Below are 25,333 nucleotides of genomic sequence, written 5' to 3'. Positions count from 1 at the left end.
GAAATAGTTTTCATTTACTTTAGGTCATTTTATAAACTTTTTTATTTATTTTCTTGAGGCATTAATTGACAATTTAATGAGGTATATAACTTTAAATTTATCAACCAAACCATCAAAATTATGATCAAGGTTTAATTATCAGATAAAAACTCAAATTACTTAACATTTTTTGCTTTAAAGTCATAATATGAAAGTCAGATTAAACCTTTCTTTAGATGTATTTGACTTTTTTAGTTTATCTTTTATCTTTTTTTTGTTTTGAAGTCTTAATTTAAATGTAAAATCGTTAAAATTAGGAGATAAAGGTCAATCTTCACTCAGTTAATTCAAAATTTTGACCTTTTTATGTGTTTCTCCAACTTTTCCTTTACTAAATTAAAACTATGATTAAAGTCAAATGTATTTATTATAAATTTATTAGTTCTAAAATCGAACAAATATATTTTACACCAAATTAATTCGTTATTAAACATATTAGCTGGTTTTAAAAACCGAACTTTTAGAGGAAAACGTTTCTCGCTCCGTTTGTCCCTCCTCTCTTCCCGTGCCCGACTTTTTCAAACCCGGAAGTGGCGCGGCGGCTCGTTTCCGGTTTGCTTCCGGTATCGAATCGTCTCTGGTGGTAGCTGCTGTCCCGTCGCCGTCATGCAGAGACTGAAGATAATTTCTGGACACCTGTGTCCCCGCGGCTCCGTGGAGGTGCGGCGGGACTTACGGAGGACCGAGTGCGGGTCAGCGTGGAGCAGCGGCGGCTCCGCGGAGGACGTGGTTGTGGTCCACGGACGGAGGACGGCTATCGGGAAGGCCAAGAGAGGAGCGTTTAAGGTAGTTACCGAAGACTAACTTTACCCAAGTGGACCGGAAGTAGCTGGAATATGTTTTTGTAGTTTTTATGAGGTTTCCTGGTGATGAGAATGTGACCTGATTAATCTGACTCCAGGAAACGACACCTGACGAGCTACTGAGCGCCGTGATGACAGCGGTGTTGACGGATGTTGGACTGTCCCCCGATCAGCTGGGGGACGTCTGCGTGGGTGAGACACTGTGTTTTGATCTAAGAGTGGAAGGACAGTGTTGTAGTTCCCGGTCTGACCAGATAATAATAATAATAATAATAATAATAATTGTTTGTATAGCACTTTTCAAATCAGCTTTACAAAGTGTTGCACAGAAACATTTAAAATACTAATTTAAAAACAGGCACATAAAATAAAAACAGATCAGTTATAATAAAAACAATAAAACACAACACCATACAGTTAAGAACTTGATTAAAATTCACTTAAAACTCAAGTAAAACCAATAAAAGTGTGTTTTAAGTAGAGATTTAAAGAGTTCAGAGTCAGCTGACCTGATTTCCTCAGGCAGATTATTCTGGTCACATTTAGTTTTCAGTGGGGGGCCCAGGACCAGACGGTAGACCTCTGCCCAAGGATCTCAAGGTACGAGCTGACCTGTATGGTGCTAAAAGGTCAGCGATGTAGCCCGGGGCACGGCCATGAAGAGCTTTAAAAGCGATCAGTCAATAAGACCTTAAAACCAGTAAAGTCAGCGGAGATCTGCTAAAACTGGAGTGATGTGATCCCTTCTCCTGGTTCTGGTTAAAAGCCTGGCCGCTGAGTTTTGGACCGTCTGGAGTCGTGAAATCGCTGCTGCAGTAATCCAGACGTGATGAAATAAAAGCAGGTGAAATAGTCTCCGTGTCTTTAAAAGATAAAATGGGGCGAAGCTTGGAAACGTTCCTCAGGTGATAAAAGTTTGGACTCAACGCCACAGTCAATCCAGACAACAAGGTTATTCACAACAGTACTGATGTTCTCGCAGAAGGAACCAGCCAAGGGTAGAACTTGTTTCGGCAGCTGCTGTGTCTGAGTTTAACTTCAGGAAGTTGTTGTTCATCCAGTTTTTGATGCCGCGTAGGCAGTTGTGTAATGGACTCAGGGTTCATGTGTGATGAGGTAAAAGGCAGGTAGCGTCTGGGTGGCGTCCAAATAAAAGTGGAAGGAGACGCCGTGCCTGTGAACAACGTCTCCCAAAGGAAGCGTGCACATATACGGAAAGTAAAACTGGTCCTAAAACCGACCCCTGAGGAACACCATAGCTCATATTACTCACAGATGATTTAAAATGATTCACAGTAACATAAAGTAATGGTGGTAGTGAACTGCATCTATTGTAATTTATTTTATTTATAGTTCTATCATTTAAAAGCAGGACATGACCGTGACAATAAAACAAGACACAAGTCTCCACATCAAAGTTATCCAGGGTTTGTAGAGAACTTAAACCTGCTGCAGGTGACCTGGGTTTAGCCCCGTGGTTCCAGGTGGATGCTGAAGCGATCTCTCCGTCCGCAGGTAACGTGCTGCAGCCTGGAGCCGGCGCCCTCATGGCCAGAGTGGCCCACTTCCTCAGGTGAGTCTGACGTCGCCGTCGGCCCTCGTGCTCGGCCCGCCGCAACCGCTTTCTCACCGCCGCGTTTCGTTTCAGTGGATTCCCGGACACGGTTCCCGTCTACACCGTCAACAGGCAGTGCTCCTCCGGCCTGCAGGCCCTCTTCAACATAGCAGGTAACTAACGAACCCGGGAGCTAACGAGGCCACTGTTTTCACCAGGAGTGACCTGGTGTCCAACATGTGTGTGCAGGAGCCATCAGGAGCCGATCCATCGACCTGGGCCTCGCCTGCGGGTGGGTTCGTCCTCCACATGTTGCTAGACGTTATGACTTTACAGAGAATGAATGAATGAATGAATGAATGTGTGGGTGGTGTCACATGACTAGAGTCTGTTAATGACCTGATGTGACCCAGGACTCATTGTGTGTTCACACTACCAAAGGTACGAGGGTCAAATGTGTCCCAGACCACCTCCACAATGTGGACTGAGACCAGATCTGGGTTCACACCTGGACTTTAAGATGGACACTAGTGATCAGATCAGATCAGATCAGATCAGGGTGGATGTTCATGTTGCTATAATGAGGTGGTGTTTGTGTTGCAGCGTGGAGAGCATGTCCCTGCGATCTGTAGGAAACCCAGGAGATCTGAGCTCCAGGCTGACGGACAACGACAAGGCCAGAGACTGCATCATCCCCATGGGGTGAGACCCAATCTGCAAATATATTTACCACCTGTTGCTATGGTTACTTGGTTTGACTGGGAGTACTCGGTAGGAGTGCGTTAACAGGAAGTAATGCAGCCGGTCGGAATCGAGTATAGTGTCCTGTTTTGCTCCGTTGGTCGGACAAAACAGGACACTATACTTCCAAAATCAGCTCATTGGCCTCTGTGAAGGTTTATATTAATCTAAAGATTTTTTGATTATTATGGCTGTTGATTAATTTGTTTGTTTTGTCCCCAAAAGTTTCACTTTGTGTTTTAATCTCCTTAATTTGTGCAGCATCACCTCAGAGAACGTTGCAGAGAAGTTTGGAGTCTCCAGAGAGAAGCAGGACGCCTTCGCTCTCAGTTCTCAGCAAAAGTAATTGATTTTGTTTTATTTTTTTCTGATTAACTACTGCGGTGAAAACTGAATGTTTTCTTTAGTTCATATCAGGTGTAAGAGCCTCCTTGTCTCCAGTATCTGTTGTGACCTCCTTGTAACTAAATGCTTCTGGTAACTGCTGATCAGTGGTCTACAGCAGCTTGGAGGAATTTTAGCCCATTCCTCAGAACAGAACCACTTCAGTTCTGAGATGTTGGTGGGTTTCCTCACATCAACTGCTTGCTTCAGGTCCTTCCACAACATTTCTGTTGGACTAAGGTCAGGACTCTGACTTGGCCGTTCCTGAACATTCATCTTGTTCGTCTTTAACCGTTCTTTTTTGTAGAACCACTTGTGTTCTTGGTTCTCGTTGTCTTGCTGCATGACCCAGTTTCTCTTCACATTCAGCTCATGGACAGATGTCCTGACATTTTCTTTTAGAGTTCACTGGTAGAATTCAGAATTCATTGGTCCATCAATGAGGACAAGCCGTCCTGGTCCAGAAGCAGCAGAACAGGCCCAAACCAGGACATTAGCACCCCCCATGTTTGATGGAGGGATGAGGTTCTGATGCTGGAATGATGCAGTGTTGTTTCATCTCATTTAAACCAAACTATTCTACTTTGGTCTCATCTGTCCACTAAACGTTGTCCCAATAGTCTTCTGTCTTGTCCACATGATGTTTAGAAATGTTCTTTTTAGAGATCAGTGTCTTTCTCTATCATGGTTGTTCAACGTTCTCCTGATGGTGGATTCACGTCTTTTGTGTTTCAGAGCCGCCCGGGCGCAGAGCATGGGTCTGTTCGACCAGGAGATCGTTCCCGTCACCACCAGGGTTGTGGACGACGGGGGCAAAGAGCAGGAGGTGACGGTCAGCAGAGACGAGGGCGTCCGGCCATCGACGACTCTGGCGGCGCTCACTAAACTCCGTCCGGCCTTCAAGTCCGACGGCAGCACCACAGCAGGTCAGCGCTCTGACGGCACATCAGAGTGAATCTCACTCAGCAGAGGCTCTAACACTCGTCTCCATCGCAGGTAACTCCAGCCAGGTGAGTGATGGGGCGGCGGCCGTGCTGATTGGACGCAGGTCTGCTGTAGAGGCTCTGGGTCTGCCGGTTCTGGGGGTCCTGAGGGCCAGCGCCGTGGTGGGGGTCCCTCCTGATGTCATGGGTATTGGACCAGCTTTTGCCATCCCTGCAGCTCTGAAGCAGGCTGGTAAGATGACTTTTAAAGAGTACCTATTATTGTGGCCCTCCTCATGAAAGGCCGCCTTGTTTTCTCCACAAACTATAAAAACGCTTAGTAAATATGATTTTAAGTAAAGAAACTAAACTGAACTAAAGTCCGGTTCCCTCCCCAGGACTGACGGTGGCGGATATCGATGTGTTTGAAATCAACGAGGCCTTTGCGAGTCAGGTGAGTCCCAGATAATTTCTATCAGGTCAAACGTTTCCGTAAATGTTGGTGGATTCCTTCTTCTAACATCAGTAACTGAATCAAATCTGGATGTTTGTAGTTGACTGAATCTTCAGGTAAACGTTTGAGTCATATGTCAGTCCCATCGGTCGAGATAAGTTCATCTTTCCTGCTGCTCAGGCGGTGTACTGCGTGGAGAAGCTGGGGATCCCCTTAGAGAAGGTGAATCCTAACGGAGGCGCCATCGCCCTGGGTCATCCTCTGGGCTGCACCGGAGCCCGACAGGTGGTGACGCTGCTCAACGAGCTCAAACGTCGAGGCCGGAGGTTTGTGTTTGTCGCCTCGGGACTGTAGATCGTCCTCCCTCGACACTTTCTTTTAAAAAAAAAAAAACGTTTCTCCTGATCTGTCTGCAGGGCGTACGGCGTCGTGTCCATGTGCATCGGGACTGGGATGGGAGCTGCCGCCGTGTTCGAATACCCCGGACCGTAGGAGCTGAGGCCAAATCGAGACCTGCTCGCCGAGATTAATTAGCTCCCGTCAGACGTGACCGGTAATCTACCAACGTGATCCAGTGTGATTGAACATCGACACTAAAATAATGAATGAACCGAGTCCTGTGGCCGGTTCTCTGTCTGAACAGGACTGAAGACGGACCTGAGTCGAAGCTGCTGTACTTTAGATGTTAAAATCCGTTAACGTTTCAAACACCAGGTGATTAAGTGCCTTTGAATTCACGATCAAACCGTGGCGCCTGATTTCTTCTGATTTGTGCCGAGTTCAAACCAACCGGGCGGTCGTAGGCGTCGACGTGGTCCAAGACTTCTGCGACAAAGACGCTAGCCTTAACAAAATAACATTAGCTGCTATGCTAGCCTTAACAAAATAACATTAGCTGCTATGCTAGCCTAACCTAGCTAATCTTAGCCTTCACCATCTTGTTTTATGAAACTCAGAATTGACCGTAGACGTTACCAAGCGCGCATACTTTCAGACTTGAAGAGTTTGAAGTACAAACGTAACTGAAATGCATTCTGGGATATCTGGCTGTACCAAGTCCACACCAGTTACTTCCTGATGGACTAAAGGAGCCAGAGCCAGAGCTATTACTCATTAAATCCAGTTGCTATGTTTATCTTTTATGCAGTTTATAGAAGCTACGAGTCAACTTTCGGACGATTTACGACCATTTACGTTATCTGACATCAGTAAACATCTCTAAAGCGAAACGGCCGCTAACGAGGTCTCAGCCCGGCACAAATATCCCCTCCCCAATGAATGAATGAATGTTTAATTTACTGAATATGTTCTGTGATAGGTTGACTCCTCTAATTTAGCGTTAAAAGTGAAATATAAACGAGAAAAACGTAGCCGTAAACGAACCCACTGATCAGACACAACATTAAAGCCACCAGCTAGAGAGATGTCCGTTTTATTTTTAAAACTAACTGGACGTCAGCCAAGTCCGATCTTTTTTTTATCTTAGGTCTGTTATAAACCAGAACTGCGTCCATGTAGCATCAAAACGTCTTCGTCTTCTGTTTTAATGGCAGTTGGCTAGCATCAAAGCTGCCAAAAATCTAACGATGCAAGTAATGTTAGCCATTTAACATAACGTTAGCGTGAACGAGATAACTAAAGCCATTATGAATCTCTAGAGGAGGAACAACTCCCAACGTGATCATGAACTTCACCTGTTAAATGGTTTTAATGTTGTGGCGGATCAGTGTACTGGCCTAAAGCTTCGTTAAAGTGTTTGTATTTTTATGTTGACTGTTAAATGAGCAGCTGTGTCAGAGCGTAAACTAATCATCCTGTTTGTTGCTGTAATGACTTTAAAATAAAAATAAAAATAAAACTTTTCAACATGTTGAAGCAGCAGGATTCAGTTTTTACTCGTCTCAGCTTGGATTCCTGCTGATGTATTTTTTTTTTTTCTGTACAAACACAAAGTAAACAACAGAACAAAGAGAGGAGGTCCTGCGTGAACCCGGATTAAGAACGGATTCCGTCGGGTTCAGTCCTAGAAAAGTCCGACCTACGTTAACTTCTGCTTCTTCCGAGCCTGAAACTGCTCCGTCTTCCTTCTGATTGATTTGATGAGCAGCGACAGACTCGGGTCGATCTGTCTACTCGTCGCCTCCGCTTCCTGTTTACCGGCCTCCTCCTGTGTGGGTGTGGCCTCCTGGGTGGTGGGTGTGGCCTCCTGGGCAGTGGGCGTGGCCTTCGGGGCAGCGGGCGTGACCTCCCCCTGCTCTCTCCGGCGCTGCTTCTCGGCCAGGATGCTCTGCGTGGCCTTGGTCTTCTTGTAGCTGGGGTGGGACGGGTCCAGGTTGAACAGGTGGGAGGTGAACATGGCCTGGAAGCGAGGGTCTTTAACGTCCACCTGGACAAAGACACGCAAATACATTTAAAGGATTAACGGTGATACAATCATTAAGGAAGGGCGGGAGGACAGAAGAAGATGCTGTTCTGCAGTCAACCTGACGCCCAGGTGCTGCTACCGTCTCACCTGGAAGTCGTCGTCCTCCGGCGGCGCCTCGCCTTTCTTCAGCAGCTTCTTCCTCTTCTTCTTGCTCAGGTTCTGCTGCTCCACGATCCTGTCGTAGTTGAAGTGTTTGTGTTTGTCGTCGTCGTCCTCCATCAGCAGAGCCATCTCCGCCTGAAAGACAAGACGCAGGATGAGGTTTTCACTTCTGACATCCACAAACCAGAATCCAGAATCATAATCAGGAGGAGAAGGAGCTCTGACCTTTTGTTTCTCCAGCTCCTCTTCCTCCTCTGCTGTCCGCGCCTCCTCTTCCTTCTTCTTCTTCTTCTTTCCCTTTTGGTTCTTCTTCAGGTCTGTGGACACATCAGACAACACAGCAACTAACGATTAATCACTAAAAGTTGGACATGGACACGTTCTTATGTTTCTTTTCTGTTTCTTCTTTTCCTTTGACTCGATCTACAGATAAGAAGCTCATCTCAGACCTGTTATCTAAACCAGTTAAAGCGTTTAGGATTAGCCAGAACCAGGTAATTTAACCAGCTAATCTTAATCTACGCATCGTATGAGGGAGGTTTCTAAGGAGGAAGATGACGGAGCTCCAACAGAAGATCAACACATCCACCTTCATCAATGAGCTACTGATTCATCACCTGTAGAGCCGAGCTCCTCAGCGAAGAACGGGTCATTGAGGTCGACATCTGGAGGAAGCTCATCGTCTTCGTCGCTGAGACCTTCGTCGCCGGCTCTCTGAAACGTCATCAGACCGATTAATGAAACTAGATGTTGACCAGTGTTTCACAGACACTGTTTCAGCTTGTTCTTTAATTTATTTCGTGACTTGAGGACCTTTAGACACTTTGTTTTCAGATCGCCTCCCTCACCTGTTTCCTGTCAGACTTCTTCTGCTTCTTCTTATCCTTCTTCTTCTCCAGGAACTCCTCCCAGGGCGTCAGCTTGTCTTTCCCCTCCAGCTTCTTCTTCACCAGCTGCTCTGTCGTCTCCTTCAGGCCTGGCCGTGGATTAAATACAGCGTCAACAATCAAACCTCTGAACCACCATCGTACTCATCTACACCGATTCTCTGGTCGTCTACGTCTCTGTAGCTGACAGTTGGTCTGCAGTGGACGTCCCAGACTCTGGTTGCCTAGGTAACCATTAAGTATTAGCTTAAACCAGCTAATTTAAACATAACCTAAACTAGCCAATGTTAGCGTTTACCAGCAAACATTAGCCTTAAACAACTTAAAAATAAACCAACTACAGCCAAAACCAGCAAAGCTAAACATGTACCAGCTAATATTAACTTAAACTAGCTAACATTAGCCTACACCAGCTAACTTAAACATAAACCAGCTAATGTTAACCTAAACTAGCCAACGTTACAATTTAATATCTAACATTAGCCTAAACTAACCCAGATTAGCTTAAACCAGCAAACGTTATCCTAAACAACATTAGCCTTGAACAGCTAACTTAAAAATAAACCAACTAGTTAGCCAAAACCAGCAAATCTACACGAACCAGCTAATATTTACTTAAACTAGCTAACATTAGCCTACACCAGTAAGTATTAGCATAAACCAGATAACTTAAACATAAACCAGCTAATGTTAACCTAAACTAGCCAACATTAGCGTTTACCAGCTAACATTAGCCTAAACTAGCTAAGATAAGCTTAAACCAGCAAACATTAGCCTAAATAACAGTAGCCTTAAACAGCAAACTTAAAAATAAACCAACTACAGTTAGCCAAAAACAGCAAATCTAAACACGAACCAGCTAACATTAACTTAAACTAGCTAACATTAGCCTACACCAGCTAACTTAAACATAAACCAGCTAATGTTAAACTAAAATCCTTTACTCTGAGATCCTGTCTTCAGTTTTTGAATGGTCGGCTATAAAAACATTGCTCCTTTGAGTCGTAGCATTTCCATCAATGTAAAGTTTGGATCATTTTCATGTTCGTTAAAAACTGATTCCTTGATTCCTCCAGCTCTGATTTCATGGGCGTTAACATCACAGAGAACCCTGATATAAACCGGTGTGAACACCTGGAGGCGTGTCCTCATACCTGGCACCCAGGTGATCTCCATCTCCATGTCTCTGTCTTCCTGCAGCTTCTTCTCTTTGTCCTGGATGCTTTTCAACAGCTCTCTGTATTTAGAGATCTGCTCCTCACTTTTCTTCATCTTCTTCTTCTTCTCCTTCTTCTTCTTCTCTTTGTCCTCCTGAGGTTTCTTCTCCACCGCCACGACAGGTTCTTCTGTCCAAAACCAAGAACACACCGACACAACTCCTCAGTAGCTGCTTCATGCGCCAAATAATCTCAAATAATTTCATCATCTCACCGTCCGCTGAGTTGACTTCCTCTCCAAACTCATCAGCGTCACCGGCGTCCTCTTCTTCGCTGGAGGAGGCCAGGTACGCGTTGAAGTCCATCTGCAGCAGCTCACCTTTGTTGAACTTCTTGTTCAGGGCCGTCACTCGGTCGTGGTCGGTTTCATCCCACGTCAGCTGCACCTGATTGGTTCGACAGGAGCTCAGACACGTCAGTCCAACTATTATCTACATTATTGTTCACATGTGCTTCAGAAATGCTGATGTCCCATCACTTAGTGTTGAGTTTCTTTTAGCAAGTTTGTTAAAAATCAAAAAGTAAAAGCTCTTATTTATAAAAGCATTCAGAGTCTCGTTTGTAGAAGCCTCTTTTGAGTTTAGCTTCCAATCTTCTCGTTGAATCTACGGACTTTAGAAACTAAGATTTGGTCGGATCTTATTCTTCCTTCTCAGATTTTATCATCCGAACTTCTATCTTCCCACTGATGTCTCTGCTCAGTCTCCCACAGCATGATGCTGCCACCTCTGTGCTTCACTGTAGAGATGCTGTTAGCTAGCTTAACGTGGCCAGACCCGGTAACATCTGGATTTCATGATGAGGCGTGTCTCAACCGATACAGAGAAAAATAAAAATACCTCCGCATCACCTGGATAGTCCTCCAACCAATCAGAGACATTTAGTTGGAAACTAATATTAGCCATTATTAGCCCAAATAAGAAAATGTTAGCCATTTAATTAGCCTAAACAAGCTAACAGTAGCCTCATAAAGACACTGAACACTGAAGCAACACCACGGCGCTCAGATGACGTGTATGACTACTGTTACTCTTGCGTCCATCACCACATTAAGCCCCGCCCAAACGATCTCATTGGCGTGTCTGATCTTTGCTGGAGCAGAATCAGTTCCCAACGGAGAGACTTAGCAACTTACACCACTAATAGGCTATCTGTTAGCTAATAGTGAATACTTGAAGTCATGATTTAGTGTAGATTGGTGGGAATAACTCCTACTTCGTTCACCAACTAGCATCACCTTCTTACGTTGTCTGACCAGATTCTTACATGTAGTGAAGACTTTTAGTGACTTTTATAAAAGTGTTCTTCTAGGGGTTCTTACCTTTGAGGTGTTGGCAGCAGACGAGGTGAACAGTTTGGGTGTGTATGCCGTTAAATTCACGTCCGTCGCCACATCTTTGGGTTCCTCATCAAACGTCACATCGTCAGGAACAAAGCTGTCCAGTGGAGGTCAGAAACAAAAATAACCAAACACTCTTTTTGACCGCAAGACAGTTAATACGTCGTGCTGTGGAGTTTTAGAAGATCGTACCGGAGGTCCAGGACGGAGCAGCTGCTCTCGTACTCGTAGCCGTCACACTCCTCGTAGATTTTAGAAGCCGTCTGGACTGAGTCACACTCCACCACGGCGTAGAAATACTTCAGCCGCTTGAACTGGTAGTCTCGCATCTTCTCTCTGTAAACCCTGAAGAAGCACACATGGGATTAAAAAACACAGTAACGACAGAGTGAGCATGATATTAGCCACCTAATTAGTCCAAACAAGATAAAGTTATCTAGTTAATTTGCCTAAACAATATGTTATCTGCTACGCTAGCCTAAACAAGACAATGTTAACACCACGGTAACTGTAGCGCGCCTGAGCGTAACTGAGCACATTCCACCTCCAGACATGTGGTTACCTCTCCTCCTCTGTGTCGTCCTCTGAGTCTTCAGGCAGCGGCTTCAGCTCCATCGGTCCATGAGTGTCCTCCGTCTTCAGCCTCTCCTTCCCAAACTCTGATGGGTAGATCTGAAAAACGACACCCAGAACACACAACGGTTCATCTTTGATGCAAACAGACAACGGTTCAGTTCAGTGATTCAGGTCCAACATCATGACCCTGGTCTCTGTGGATAGGTCAGACTTCAGTGAATGGACGTCCAGTGTCAGTAACATTGTGGTTGTTACTATGTCGGATTACTTTGACCCAATCCTAATTGTGCACATTATAGAATCCATAAAAATGTTGATATGTTGACACATGTAACTCCCCAGGGAAAATAGTCACCAAGCCATGTTACATATCAGCGATAGTACCACGGTCAGGCCACTAGATGGAGGCAAAGGACCAAGGTTATAATAGTTTTGGATTTTTCATTTTAGTTTAGTTTTATTTCGTTTTTATCTTTTTCCCTCCAATTCAGTTAGTTTTAATTAGCTTTTAGTGTGGGTTTGCTAGTTTTTATATTTCCAAAAATGCTTAGTTTTAGTTTAGTTTTTATTCGTTTTAGTATTAGTTTTAGTTTTTTTCATACTTATACTTACTTTTATACTATTGGGTTATTTGTCAGGTGCAGGATTCAGAAAGGTCAGGGTGAGGTATTGTATAATAAAATATAAAATAAAAAGATAGGTTTAAAAAATGAGGACGAGTTAATAATGACTGACTTTTTATTTTTGGGTGAACTATTCCTTTAATCCTTCATTTTCGGGGGGCGGTGGCGGCGGCAGACTCACAGAGGCTAGCTTGTTTTGGTACTCGACATTAGCCGCCTTGTGCGAGCTTCTTAAACGGACTTTGAGATTTGCGGAGTTTCTCCCCTTGAAAGTCACAGTCTGTTTCCACTACAAGACACTTGCTTTTATTTTTCTCGTCATCATATTCAAAAAAGTCCCATACAGGACTTTGCCGCTTTCTCCCAGCTTTTGCTGCAACCGCCATGGTCGCCAGGTGACGTCACGGACCGTAAGGTGCTGCCAGCTGGCGTAAAACTGCCAGAGCGGAATAAATCGATCATATGAATCCAACCAGTTGAGGCTTATAATTAAATTGACAGAGACGAAAACGAAGGGAATTATAGCTATAATTTCAGTTCGTTATAGTTCGTTTTCTAAACACACAATACAGTTTCAGTTAGTTATCATTTTTTTCTTTTAATTTTCGTTTTTATTTATTTCAGTTAACGAAATTCTTTTTTCAATTTTAGTTTTCGTTATTTCGTTCTTTTTCGTTAACTACTATAACCTTGCAAAGGACCATGTATGTAATTGAGCCATGAGGCTCAGATTCTGTCAGACAAGTCACCATGTGGTGCATATTTGATGGAGGTTAAAAAAAAAACAAAAAAAAAACAACAATATCAGTTGCATTTGTTGTCAATATTGAGACATAAGAATAAATTCTGACATACAAGTTCAAAGTCTGCACGTTTTCTCTGTTAGCTGAGGCTAGCTGGTTAGCTCCAGCTATGTGATGCTCTGTATCGATGGAAATAGTAGATTCTCTAGTTTCAAATTATACCGAGCATGGCAGAGTGGATTATGGGTAATGTTCCTTTCTATTCTGGCTGTCCCTCATGGTTGTACTGCTCTTATTTTTTAAATAAAATGTTCAAATTAGTAACAGACACTTGTAGAATAAAATACACTCAGACAGTTTGTTTTTAAAGCCTGATCCTTTCAAGAGTTCAGCAAAGAAAAAACACCACACCATTAAATCATCAGCTATAATTAGACACTGGTCTTGTCTTTGAGCAGCATTTTTAGACTGAATTTGTTCACACTGAGTCAAATCGGTGTCGTTTATGCAGAATGTTTAGGTTTGGGGGGTTTATGTAAAATCAAGCAGTGATTGTACCTTGACAGACAGCACGGCTCCTCCTTTAGGTGCGAAGGAGTTGAACAGAGCCAGCAGGTCTTTGGCTTTCATCCGGTCCCAGTCCATGTTGCAGACGGCCAGTCGAGCAGAAACCTGAAGCGCAGACACGTTAACAGCGTCCGTGTTTCCTGGTCGACACAAACCTACATTCTCCCTCCCCCCATCATCCCCCACCACCACCACCACCACCGGGTGTCACCTCACCTCGTCGCTTCTCGGAGCGTCTTTGCACAGCTCCCCCCAGTCGTGTTCAATCTCCTCTTCCTCTTTCATCAGGATTGCGTCCACGTCCTCTTCCTCGTCATCCTCATCTGAGCTGGTCTCTACGTTGCCCCTCCCTCTGGCCAGATCTGGCTCGCTGTCGCTGTCGTCCCCCGAATCCAGACCCGACTCTTCATCTTCTTCTTCCTCCTCCTCCTCACTGCTGTCAGTCACACCTTCTCCCTGGTCAGAAGCATCTTCCTCTGCAGATTTCTGCTCCTCATCGTCGTCATCATCTGAAGAAATTAGTGAATAGAAATTATTGAACACTCACTGATGAGCATCAAACCAACACCAACGCCTCAGCTGGAAGTTCTGCTCATTTTTGACCTCTACATGTTTCAGTTCATCCTCGTACGACCACAAAATGGGGTCGGTGGGTGTATTTCTACAGAATTAAAAGTGGGACGTGTGTTCATTCTTCATTAATCATAAGAATTAAAAAAAAAAAAGAAACATCTCCTAACCTTCTGCAGCAACTTGGACTCTTGGTTCAGGCTTCTCTACTTTCGCTTTCCCTTTCTTCACTTTGTCCTTCCTGCTCTTCTTCTCCTCCTCCTCCTCCTCGTCCTCCTCCTCTGTGTCTGACAGTTTATAGAAGCGCTTCAGGTCCTCTGTAGAGGTGTGGTTGATGGGACGTCCTCTCTTGTCCACCGTGTACTTCACCTTGAAGCGCTTGTCGTGGAACATGGACTGAAAGCGCTTGTCGATCTTGACCTTGCGCTCTCTCTCTGGCATCTCCCAGAACCGGGGGTCCTTCTGGACCCGGCGGAAGCGGTCATCGCCGTCCTGGTTCTTCTTGGACGACATGGCGGCTGAATGTGAGCTCTGCCTGGCAAATGGAAACAAATGTGTTCAGACAAAACATGAAGGCCACTGTAATAATTAATCTAAACTATATTAATTATATTACCAATAAATAAAATTTTACAAAACAAGGTAATGCACTATTTCATAAATAAAATAATAAAATAATATATTTCTAAAAGTCTTTTTTTTTAACTTTGAACTCAGCTTGTCAATAATATTCAAACTTACACTGACAGTATAAATAAAGTTTTACTGATTCACGCTAATTATTCATTGCTGACTGATATAAAGGAACAAAACGACGTTAACTCGGAGCTGAAGTTTATTCACACAGCAAAATGAGCTAAAATTAAAACAGTTTAAATCCTTGTTTCTGAGCTGTTGGATTAAAAACACGACAGTTGTAGAAACTACAGAGTCTCAATATTCAACTGACATGTAAACAAAATGTCCACCCGGAAGAAGACGGAAGGGAACGGCGGGAAAACAGACAACACCTAAAAGGACTCACAATAATGAAGGTATGTCTCTAATAACACACGTTAAAACTGTTTTTAAAACACTATTAAAGACCATAACTGTACCCATACCTCACGGATCCCCCTGCTACACGTGTTTTCCCAGAATGCAACTCTGCCGTGACCTTTCTATTTCCCGCCCCTTTGCCGGTAAGGCAAGCGGAGTGGGACAAACGGAGGGAAACGCGCAGACCTCCTCCTGGCTAACAGAAGCTAGCTAATATTAAAGCTAAAAGCGAAAAATAGACAATTATGACCTTTTTATGAACGTTTTTAACCATTAAACGTTACATCAATCTCAAATAGTTAACAAGTGTCAACAATATTTTTATAAATATGTTTTTTAGATGCAGCTAAGGACTTCAAAATCCAGTGGTGTATATTAAAAAAAATAAATAAATAGTAAATTAATTAAAATAAGAAAACATTAAATAATTAAATCATTTATTTGACCAATTACCTTAAAAATAGTAATAATAATATGCTTTAAAAGGTTTAAAATGTGTTTAAAAAGTAATGTAAAGTCATTATAACAAAAAACTAAATAAATATACATATTTAAATTAATGTTTTTTTTCGCATCTCTTGTGATTTGTATGTTCCGGGGTTTTTGTTGTTTTAAATCATTATAAACTTAATAGTTTTAGGTTTAGGATGAATTTTCTTATAATTTCTGACATTTTATAGATTTTTCAATAAGTAAATCATCGAAAAATATTATCAGTGAATGCAGTTATTTATTTATAATCATTGTTTTTATTTTTTAATGCTAATTAATGTAGTGTTTTGATTGTTTTTGTCCATTTCCAGGCTGTGATCCAGTTCCTCAGACTCCAGTGAACACTAAATTCCAGTTCCAGGTGTTCCTTCCCGCCGTCCTCTGAGGTCGTTCAGTGTGGAGGACAGGAAGTGGTTGTATAAAGCTGACATGTTGGAGTGTTACTGTGTGAGGTGACAGCAGTATCATGAGCAGCAGATTGTGTCGGAGAGTCCTGCAGACGACCTCCTCCTCCGGGTGGATTACCTCCTCCTGCTCCCCCTGCTGCAGGCTCCATGCTGGGCTCAGGTCTGAAGCTCGCAGGGGCCTCTCAGCCTCAAGCAGGGGCTCCATGAATGTGTTCAACAGGGAGATGAAGAAGAGGCAGAAGAACTGGGCAGCTTCCCTGCAGGATGGCCACCAGTATGACTACCTGAGGAACGAGGTGAGAGGAGACAGAGCTGCTGACATGGGCGGAGTGAGAGGCAGTGGGGGCCCTAGGCAGAGGCCTGGGTATGGGCCCCCTGCCCTCCCTCAGGACCTTAGACTGCCTGACTGACAGAGACACAAACAACAACACAGATGGTTTTTCAGCATAGCATCTCTATTTTTGTTGATTTGTGTCTCTTTCAGGTTCATTTGCATCACTTTCTTCTATTACTATTAGCCAGCTAAGCCATTAATTATTATTAAATCAATTATAATGTTTACTTACGTTTAGCTAACATTTTAAGCAGTTAATTAAACAGCTTGCATTTGGCTAGCTATGCTCATTATGCTAGGGTAATTATTTAAATAGTTTATGAATGTCGATTAGCTAACTATATAAACTTTTTTAACAGTTGAACTGATTTGTTTAGCTGTTAGGAGGTTTAGGGTTAGAAGGATAGCTAAGCTAATCAATTCAGCTAGCTTCAACTTTTAGCTAGCTTTGTAATTAAACAGTTTTTTTTTGGCTAATTATATTGCTAAACAATGTACTTTCTTCTTAATCTGAATTATTAAAAACACTAACTTTAATATGCTGATTATTACATATTTGTTCTTATATTGGCTTGCAGGTTGGCAGTCGAGTTGCGGATCGGGTTTACGACATCGCAAGGTGGGTTCACGACCAAGTAGCTGGATCCATGTTTAACTTTAAAGTATTTAGTTATTCAAAGAGCATTCTGTGGTTTTCAAGTTGTGGACTTTTTGCAAATGTCTGTTTTGCTAAATCAGTTTTAGTTGCTTAAACAGACAGAGGAAGCCAGAATATATTTATGTTTTAGTCTTAATCTGTGGTGAACAGTTTTTCAAAACAGTGACACACAAAGGCAGCTCTAATAGACGTCTTTCCTCTCTTGTCTTTGTCAGGACGTTTCCTCTGGCTTTGGACATCAGTGGAGGGAAAAGTCACATCGCAGAGAATTTAAGCAAAGTACGAGTCTTTGTACACGATACCAACACGATAGCTGTCGCATCTCTTTATTGATGTTTTTTTTTTGTTTGTTTTGTGCGACACATCTTTCTATTTTTGTTTAGAATGGAAAACAGAGCAACAAACTGGTCTGACCTGTTTAGTTTGTTTCTTTCTACAATAACCAGTAAGCTAACTGCTGGCTAACAGTGACTGAAACTGTTAGCAAGATGAAATAGTTCGCTAAAAGTAATACATACATAGATAGTAAACAAAACAATTTAATGATAATAAATAGGGAAATATTTACCTAAGAAACATAAGAGTGGAAAAACTAGTAAGCTAAAAATAATAGTGAAATAGTTAGCTTAACAAGAGCTGAGCTAGCACTAAAGTGAAAGCTGAAATGATTAGCAAAAACCGTAAGGTTAGTTAAACATAATTATTACACATTTTTAAATAGTTTTAACTAAAAGTCATTCATAAACCACAACTAGCTTAGCATAATACTGTAGCTAAAAGTAATAGTGAGACAATTAGCAAGAGATGTGCGCTTGTAAAAGGTAACTAACCAAACAGTTTATTTAACAGTTTAAAAGGTTAGCTAAACATAATTATTACACAGGCTAATACTTAGCTATTTCAAATGTATAAACATTCTCTTAAAAGGGTAGTACAGTGAAATTATCGGCTTAAACTTTTTGTGTTTTCATTGTTGAGGCTGCGGTTTTTAAAAGTAGTGAACTGTAGCTTTTCCCAAAATATGTATCACGTCCCCAAGTTAGTCCAGTTTAACCACACTACAAACTACAATCCTTCCTATTATAAGTAACTAGCCAAAAGTTAACTGTTTAACTGCTTAAAAAGTAAGATAAATGTAATCATTTAACAGTTTCAGAGGTTAGCTAAAAGTTCAAATCGTTAGCCAAATTTAAACCTAATGGATAACGGACAAAACTAGTAGCTTAACGGTATGGATTAGCAGTAGCTAATAGTAATACCAACATTACCAGCAGATGAATAAAAAGGCAAAGTCAAAAAGTGTTTGCTAACAGATAAACAACTAAAAGATCTCACCGCTAAACGCTGAAGAAGGCTACTGAGTTTAGCGTTCACTGTGTGTTTGTGTCTGTTGAAGGATAAATGTAATAAACTGTTGTTGGTGTGTTGTAGGATGTAGTGGAGCGCTTGTTCCTGACAGACATCTCCCAGCAGACTCTGGTGAGTCCTGAAAACATCTGAATGTGATTTGTTTCTGTAGAACAACGGCTGGATGTTGTAGCTGATTTGTGACGGTAAAACAAATGGTTTTCTTTCTCTAATCATCAGAAACAGAGAAGACAGAGCGAGATCCCGACCCGATGCGTTCTGGCTGACGAAGAGTTTCTACCTTTCAAAGAGAACACCTTTGACCTGGTGATGAGCAGCTTGTCGTGAGTAATATCCTCGTCTACTAAATGGCTGTAGATGAAAGTTGATCTGGAGTCTCTCCATAAGGAATTGATTCTGCTCCAGCAAAGATCTGCCGAGCCAATCAGATCGTGGCTGGCTTTGATGTTTTAATGACATGTCAACCAATCGTATGTTTCACAATATCCAATAACGTCAACGAGCGCTTGATCAGACTTGAACGCAGTATGAAACCTTCCTCACATTTCCCTGCAGATCTTCTCCATAGAAACAAGCTTGTTTTACTGTCTATGCGTCTCTTTGTGTTCGGGGCTGCACTTTGTTTGATTTTGATTCTGTTCAATTGTTTTATTAAATGCACTGAGATCAAGAACAAGAATCTATCTTCACTGAATCATTCTTAACTCCCATTTTCAGTCTTCACTGGATCAACGACCTGCCTGGAGCTCTCAGACAGGTGAGCTGTTGTTGTTTTGTTGTAGTTCTCTCCGCTGTAACGTCATCCTGACGGTCTAATGTCGTCCTCTCAGATCCACCAGGTGCTGAAGCCGGACGGGGTCTTCATCGGGGCCATGGTGGGCGGCGAGACGCTCTACGAGCTGCGATGTTCCCTCCAGTTGGCCGAGACAGAGAGGGAGGGAGGATTCTCCCCCCACATCTCCCCCTACACCGCCATCACCGACCTAGGCAACCTGCTGGGTCAGGCTGGCTTCAACATGCTCACCGTGGTGAGGAACAGGAACATTTGTTTAGTTTAACTTAAAAAAACAAAACTGAGACAAAGACATCTGTTTGTAGAAGACGTTTCCTCCAAGTCTTCAGTTGTAAATGACTGGTGGGAAGTTTAGGTTTTTAACAGGATCATCTGTCACATGACTGGAGTCTGTTAACAACCTGATTGTCACCTGGACCTGAAGGAAACTGTTCTGACCTTGTCTCCAATTAATGGTTCTTTATTCAAGCAACTTGGATGAAACGTCTTCAAGAAAATCTACATGTCCAGTTGTCTTTGTTTCAGGTTTGAAGTACCTGTGGTGTATCAAAGTGACGGATTTTACAAAAAAAGTAATCCATATACCACTGTTAGCTTAGCATAATGGATAGCTTAATAGCTAAAAGTAATGTTATAAATAGCTTAAAGAAATTTACGCTTTTAAGAAGTTGCAAACTGAACAGTTTAAAAGTTAAACATAACCATCACACAGTTTTAAAAGTTAGCTATTCGCTTAAAGTTATTTATAAACCTTAATTAGCTTAGCATAATAGATAGCTTAAAAGATAAAAATAATGTTGAGATGATTAGCATAAAGGGATGTACGCTTGTAAATGGTAACTAACCAAACTTTAACTGTTCAGAAAGTAAGGTAATAAATAGTTATTCATCCGCTGAAAGTCATTCATAAACTATATTAGCTTAGCATAATGAATAGCTTAAAAGCTAAGAGTAATGGTGAGATAATTAGTGTAAAGAGATGTATGATTGTAAAAGGTAACGAACCAAACATCTTTAAATGCATCAGCATTAGCTTAAAACAACGATGAAATTATTAGCGGGATGTAACGGGATGTACAGTTTTAAAAATTAACTGTGAACTGTTTAGTTAACAGTTTAAAAAGCTAAACGTTGAAATAGACAAATGTCATGGATAAAGGGAGAAACTACTAGCTTCAAGTAGTGGATCGTCACTGGCTAAAAATAATAAACAGTTCCAGTTGATCTTTAATTTTACAGATTTTAGAGAAGAAACCAAGAATCAACTAATTTTATAAGGTTTATTTGTTGGACACATTCACAAACCTCCACGTCTCTCTGTCTCTGCTGCAGGATGTTGACGAAATTCAGGTCCAGTATCCAGGAATCATGGAAGTCATGACTGATTTACAAGGTACAAACTGCTCACTGTCATTGTAATAAATGTAAAAGGACCATTGTTATTTCAGTCTCACATTGTGGAGATGGACAGTGAGGGTATGAGAGGAAGAGTGGGGCTCGGTTTATTGGATAATAACATTTTTATGAGTGGAGATAAAGAGAAAATGAGAGTGGTCCTAGGACGGAGCCTTGCAGAACTCCACACTTCTAAAATCCATCCTTAGTTTTATTGTCTCAGGAGTGGAGCCTCAACTGTTGGTAAATGAAAAGTGAGGAAACCAGATTTAATTATGTCTAATATTTGTTGAGATAAGTGACTCTGGAGACTTAAGAGCGCCAACATTTTGAGGCTGTTGTTGAGTTAGCGTCCATATTTAAAGGTTTCACACACAGATGGATGTACCTAAATGTAAATTGTGTTGCTCTGCAGGTATGGGTGAGAGCAACTGTGCCTGGAACAGAAGATTGCTGCTGCACAGAGACACTATATTAGCAGCGGCAGCTATTTATAAAGGTGAGATCTTCCGTTAAAAGACACAAACACGGATGTCACAGTCAGATAAAAACAACTTGTCTTTCCAGAAGCTCTGTGAGACATGACTGAACGAACACAAAAATACACAAAACACCCACAGAAATGAGAGTAACAACCAAAGCATGACTTTATAACAACCTCAAATTGGTGAATAACAATTTCAGGTGAAACAAAAGGAACAAAAATGTGCCTAACGACCAGATAATGATGCTAAACTGTCACAAAGAAATGTGAAATGTGACACAAAACTGAACGCAAAGAGACAAATAATCCCCAGAAATTCATACAATTATTTGAGTGGCTCAGTGTAATATAATATATATATATATATACTGACCAGAAAAGTGATGCAAAAACACCAAAAACCGATGTCTAATGTCCATAAAATGACTAAAGAGAGACAAAACAACTAACTAAAATGAGCATAACTGACTCCAGTAACACATATAACGATCAGAATATGATTTAAAACAACCACAAATAGATGTCAAATGGTCATAAAGGGACAGATAATGCAAAAAGATCAAAGAAACACATTTAATGACCAAAACATAGACATAAAACAGTCACAGAAATGGGCATAACAACCAGAAGATGATTCAAAATAACCTCATGGAGGTGAGAAACAACAACAGAGACATGAAACAGCCAAAAACAAATGTGCAAAATGATCAAGAAAATGAATCAAAACAGTAACATAAAGTCTAAACGGATGTCTGTTCTAATATAAACTGATTGTTCCTCATTCTGACATATTTTTGATACTTCTGTTTTCTGGTGATCTGGTGCTTGTTGTTCATCATCATCATCCAGTGAACCATCAGACTGAAATAGACCAGGAACTAAAAATGTTTTTCTAAACTCTGCCCGTTTGTAATGTTTCAGAGATGTATGGGAATGAGGACGGTTCCCTTCCCGCCACCTTTGAGATCCTCTACATGATTGGCTGGAAGCCTCATGAGTCACAGGTAAGACCACCTGACGCAGCAGACGAGTTCATCACCGTCCACGATGTACGATCCAGTCTGTGATTCTGTTCACGTCCTGTTGGAGGAAAGATGATGTCGGGCTCCACGTTTAGCTAACGTGTCCTATGGTCATTTGTGGTATTGCAACAACAACAATACAACCCTAAAAAAAACTAACCCCAACCCTCAGAAATCATAAATATATCTATTGTGTGGACCGTGCTAGCTCTTCGTGCTACATCTGGGTTAACTTGACGCTCCAAGTCGCTGTCAGCGTGGTGAATTTGATGGTAATGTTAGCTTGAATAATCTTAACCTACACTAGCTAACATAAATTTTAAACCAGCTAATACTGGCCTAAACTAACCAACGTTAGCCTAAACCAGCTAATGTTAGCCTAAACCAACTATCATTAGCGTAAACTAACCAATGTTAGTCTAAACCAGCTAATGTTAGCCTAAACCAGCTAATACTGGCCTAAACTAACCAACGTTAGCCTAAACCAGCTAATGTTAGCCTAAACCAACTATCATTAGCCTAAACTAACCAACGTTAGCCTAAACCAGCTAATGTTGCATAAACTCCCGTCCACATATAAACCAATTCTCTGGTCGCCCATGTCTTTGTGGCTGACAGTTGCCTAGGTAACCCTCTTGTATATTTCCCAGTGAACCAAGTAGAACATATAAATATACCTAGTGCGTGGGCCGAGCTAGCTCTTCTTGCTCCAAGCCGCTATCATCATGGTGGATCTGGTGGTAGGAACCAAAATGGTGGACGGTGTTTCCTTCAGGTAAACGTTTGAGTCACGTCTCAATCAACTGGATCAGTGGCTCCCATTGGTTGAGATTAGTTCAACGTGGTACCGCCCACTTCATGTCTCTTAAGGGTTTTTTTTCTCCATCATCACTGAATTAAATCTTAGATGATGGATAAAGTAAGACATAAACATCATCTGAGTGTTGAGTTTTCTTTCCTTTCAGGCCAAACCAGCGAAGCGAGGATCGGCCACCGCGTCATTTGGAGATTTGTCGAAGATCAGCCGGCCGACCGACACCAACAAGTCCTAGAGCTGAGGAACGGCGGCCGCTCTGTACATAACACATCTAATTTAAAAAATGTTTTGTAGCCTGTTCAACTCTGTGCTGTATTACTTTCCTCTGGAATAAAGGTGAAAACCACAGGAGCTGGTGACTCATTAACCTGCAGATAAAACATGGTCAGAGTTTAACTTATTAGCGTTTTCGACGACAATCAGTTACTATTTGAGGAATTATAGCCTTTTTCCTGATAGATATGAATTTTGAAGTCACTCAGAAATGATGAGACCTTTAAAACTAGGGTCTATGACTTCCTGTGGTTTATAATCACTATAACGGAAGGTACTTTTCACACATTCACTCCTCCCTATACTGTCACACAGCTAAGACCAGCAGAAAGTTATTTTTACTTCTACATTTGAAGGCGTCACTTTCACCAACAAGAACGTCAACCTTTCACTAATATTTGGCCTCATCTGACGTTGACATTAACATCCATCCCGATCTGATCACAAGTGTCCAGGTTAAAGTCCAAGGTCTGAACAGAGGTGGTCTGGGACACATGTGAACTCTTTCCTTTGGTAGTGTGGACATACAATGAGTCCTGGGTCACATTAAAGACCACCTACTCAACAGAGCTGATCTGTGGAAGAAATAAATCTAAAATTAACGCGAGAGGCTTTACAGCTTGTTTCAAAATCTGGAATGTTTATGGTTCTGATCAAGTGGTAGGTAGAGATCCATTAGAGACAGAAGCAGCAGGGGGAGGGGAGACAGGGACACGCAGCAGTTAACATGCTATACAGTAATAGCACAGAACTGCATGACTAGTAGTAGATAAGAAGTTAGAGGACAAGAGCTCAGTGTCAGAGAAAGTAAGTGGGGGATGTGAGAGAGAAGAGAGCAGAGGACGTGCTCAGTGCATCGTCCCCCAGCAGCCTAGGCCTATAGCAGCATTACTAAGTGATGGTAAAATTAGCAACGGAATTGATGCTGCTAAATTTATTTATTTCTGGTGTTACATTCTGAAACTTGAATAACAGGCTCAACCATTTTGCAGACGATGTAACGTTTTCCCTTTGATTTGACTTTTGTTGAGTTAAATAAGACATGACCAACTTTTAATCTGTCGTTAGTTTGAGTTGCTCTGGGAAAAGACTGTTTCAGCCCGTTATTGTTTATTTATCTCTTGGAAGTTGGATTTACCACCCACATTTATAACTTCCTCTTTCAAAGGAAAGTCACTTCTTTATTGCTGTGAATCAGACGCCTGCAGGCAGTGGAGATGCTGCTTTACAAACTCTTACTCTTAGTCGTCGCTGGATGCTGGTGTTTGGCCTTGAATGGTAAGAAAACCTGCATGACAGTACTAGAACTCAGGATTCACTCTTTATTTATTAAAAACTTAATTTATCTTGAGACTAAAGGCTCATTGATCTTATTATTATTTCAATCAGTAACAGAAAACTGCAATTGTAGATAAAAGCTTGAGTTTATAGATGTTTTATTTGTTCACAGATGTCCTTTTCCCGTCATACATCCTATATTTCTTCATAAAATAACTCATCGATGGACTTTCACACTAATCCTGAAAGTAGACAAAGAGAACTCAAACAAACACATGAAACAGAAATATTAGACGCTCAGTTTATTGAGGAAAATGAGCCAATATTATATATCAGTGAGTTTTAAATGACTGGTGAGGTGTTTAGGTTTTTATCAGGAACTAAAAAGACTTGGAGGAAATGTCTTCGAGAAACTCACCAAGTCCAGATGTCTTAGTTTCAGTTTGTTCTTTCATTTATATCATGACCTGAAAGACCTTCACAGATTTATTGTCGTCTTTTGGCAGGTGTGCCAGAGCTGGTCGTAGTGCAGGGGTCGACAGCTACACTCCCCTGTCCTCATGCGAAGGGAGATGTGGTATGGACTCGTTACAACAACGGTCAACTAGACACTCTGGTCTCTGGACGCTACAGCTCCACAACCAACAACGCTCTGGTGATCTCTAAGGTGGAGATCTCTGATACCAGGATGTATATGTGCAACAACAAAAGGGCGGTTTTTCTGAAAGTGACCACGGATCCAAACATTGTGGATCCAGGAGACGACAGCCAGGTTCTAGTCCCTGGATCGAACCACACAGAGACCCAACAACCCTCTGACTGGTGGAAAATCCCTGTCGGCGTGGTGATAGGTTCTGCTCTGGTCCTGTTGGCCGTCGTAAGCTCGGCCAAGAGACAACCTGACGTGGAGGAGGTTGCAACTGAGGTGGTTTACAGGGAGATCAGAGAGAACCTGGGTCAGGACCAGCTGAGACGCAACACTGAATCTGTTTACTCTCTAATCCGCAACAGACGGAAACCAGTCAT

General features: G+C 42.0%; 4 protein-coding genes across 5 annotated transcripts in view; 3 read left to right on the top strand and 1 right to left on the bottom strand.

Annotated features, from left to right (window-relative positions):
- The window catches only part of LOC311501147 (E3 ubiquitin-protein ligase TRIM21-like), a 233,948-nt gene that overhangs the window by 124,068 nt on the left and 84,547 nt on the right, over positions 1-25,333 (top strand). The window lies entirely within an intron of this gene.
- acaa1 (acetyl-CoA acyltransferase 1) lies at positions 608-6,736 on the top strand. The gene is made up of 12 exons (XM_084562914.1): positions 608-825; positions 941-1,034; positions 2,358-2,415; positions 2,491-2,570; positions 2,647-2,689; positions 3,001-3,099; positions 3,400-3,480; positions 4,258-4,448; positions 4,519-4,698; positions 4,844-4,899; positions 5,080-5,225; positions 5,316-6,736. Exons 1-12 carry the CDS (start codon positions 646-648, stop codon positions 5,389-5,391), a joined length of 1,284 nt encoding a protein of 427 aa, XP_084419040.1. The 5' UTR covers positions 608-645; the 3' UTR covers positions 5,392-6,736.
- On the bottom strand, positions 6,785-14,483 carry esf1 (ESF1, nucleolar pre-rRNA processing protein, homolog). 2 transcript variants are annotated; one of them, XM_084562644.1, is made up of 13 exons: positions 14,119-14,483; positions 13,595-13,887; positions 13,370-13,483; positions 11,432-11,541; positions 11,062-11,214; positions 10,852-10,966; positions 9,745-9,916; positions 9,468-9,656; positions 8,275-8,402; positions 8,044-8,140; positions 7,652-7,743; positions 7,412-7,561; positions 6,785-7,285 (listed from the first exon to the last, which is right to left on the bottom strand). In XM_084562644.1, the coding sequence occupies exons 1-13, from the start codon at positions 14,459-14,461 to the stop codon at positions 6,938-6,940; spliced, it is 2,304 nt and encodes a 767-aa protein (XP_084418770.1). In that variant the 5' UTR covers positions 14,462-14,483; the 3' UTR covers positions 6,785-6,937. The 2 variants fall into 2 exon arrangements, with proteins under 2 accessions (XP_084418770.1, XP_084418769.1); XM_084562643.1 differs by having other exon boundaries at positions 6,787-7,285; positions 9,468-9,659.
- LOC311501241 (arginine-hydroxylase NDUFAF5, mitochondrial-like) lies at positions 15,876-23,129 on the top strand. Its single transcript, XM_084562960.1, has 11 exons — positions 15,876-16,181; positions 16,798-16,838; positions 17,093-17,156; positions 18,309-18,356; positions 18,465-18,568; positions 18,963-19,002; positions 19,076-19,273; positions 20,371-20,431; positions 20,849-20,932; positions 21,839-21,921; positions 22,905-23,129. Exons 1-11 carry the CDS (start codon positions 15,945-15,947, stop codon positions 22,989-22,991), a joined length of 1,047 nt encoding a protein of 348 aa, XP_084419086.1. The 5' UTR covers positions 15,876-15,944; the 3' UTR covers positions 22,992-23,129.

This window comes from Chelon labrosus (genome assembly GCF_963514085.1).
Source record: "Chelon labrosus genome assembly, chromosome: 2".
Classification (NCBI taxonomy): domain Eukaryota; kingdom Metazoa; phylum Chordata; class Actinopteri; order Mugiliformes; family Mugilidae; genus Chelon; species Chelon labrosus.
Note: the sequence above shows the minus strand (reverse complement) of the source record. Positions and strands in the feature narration are given on the sequence as shown.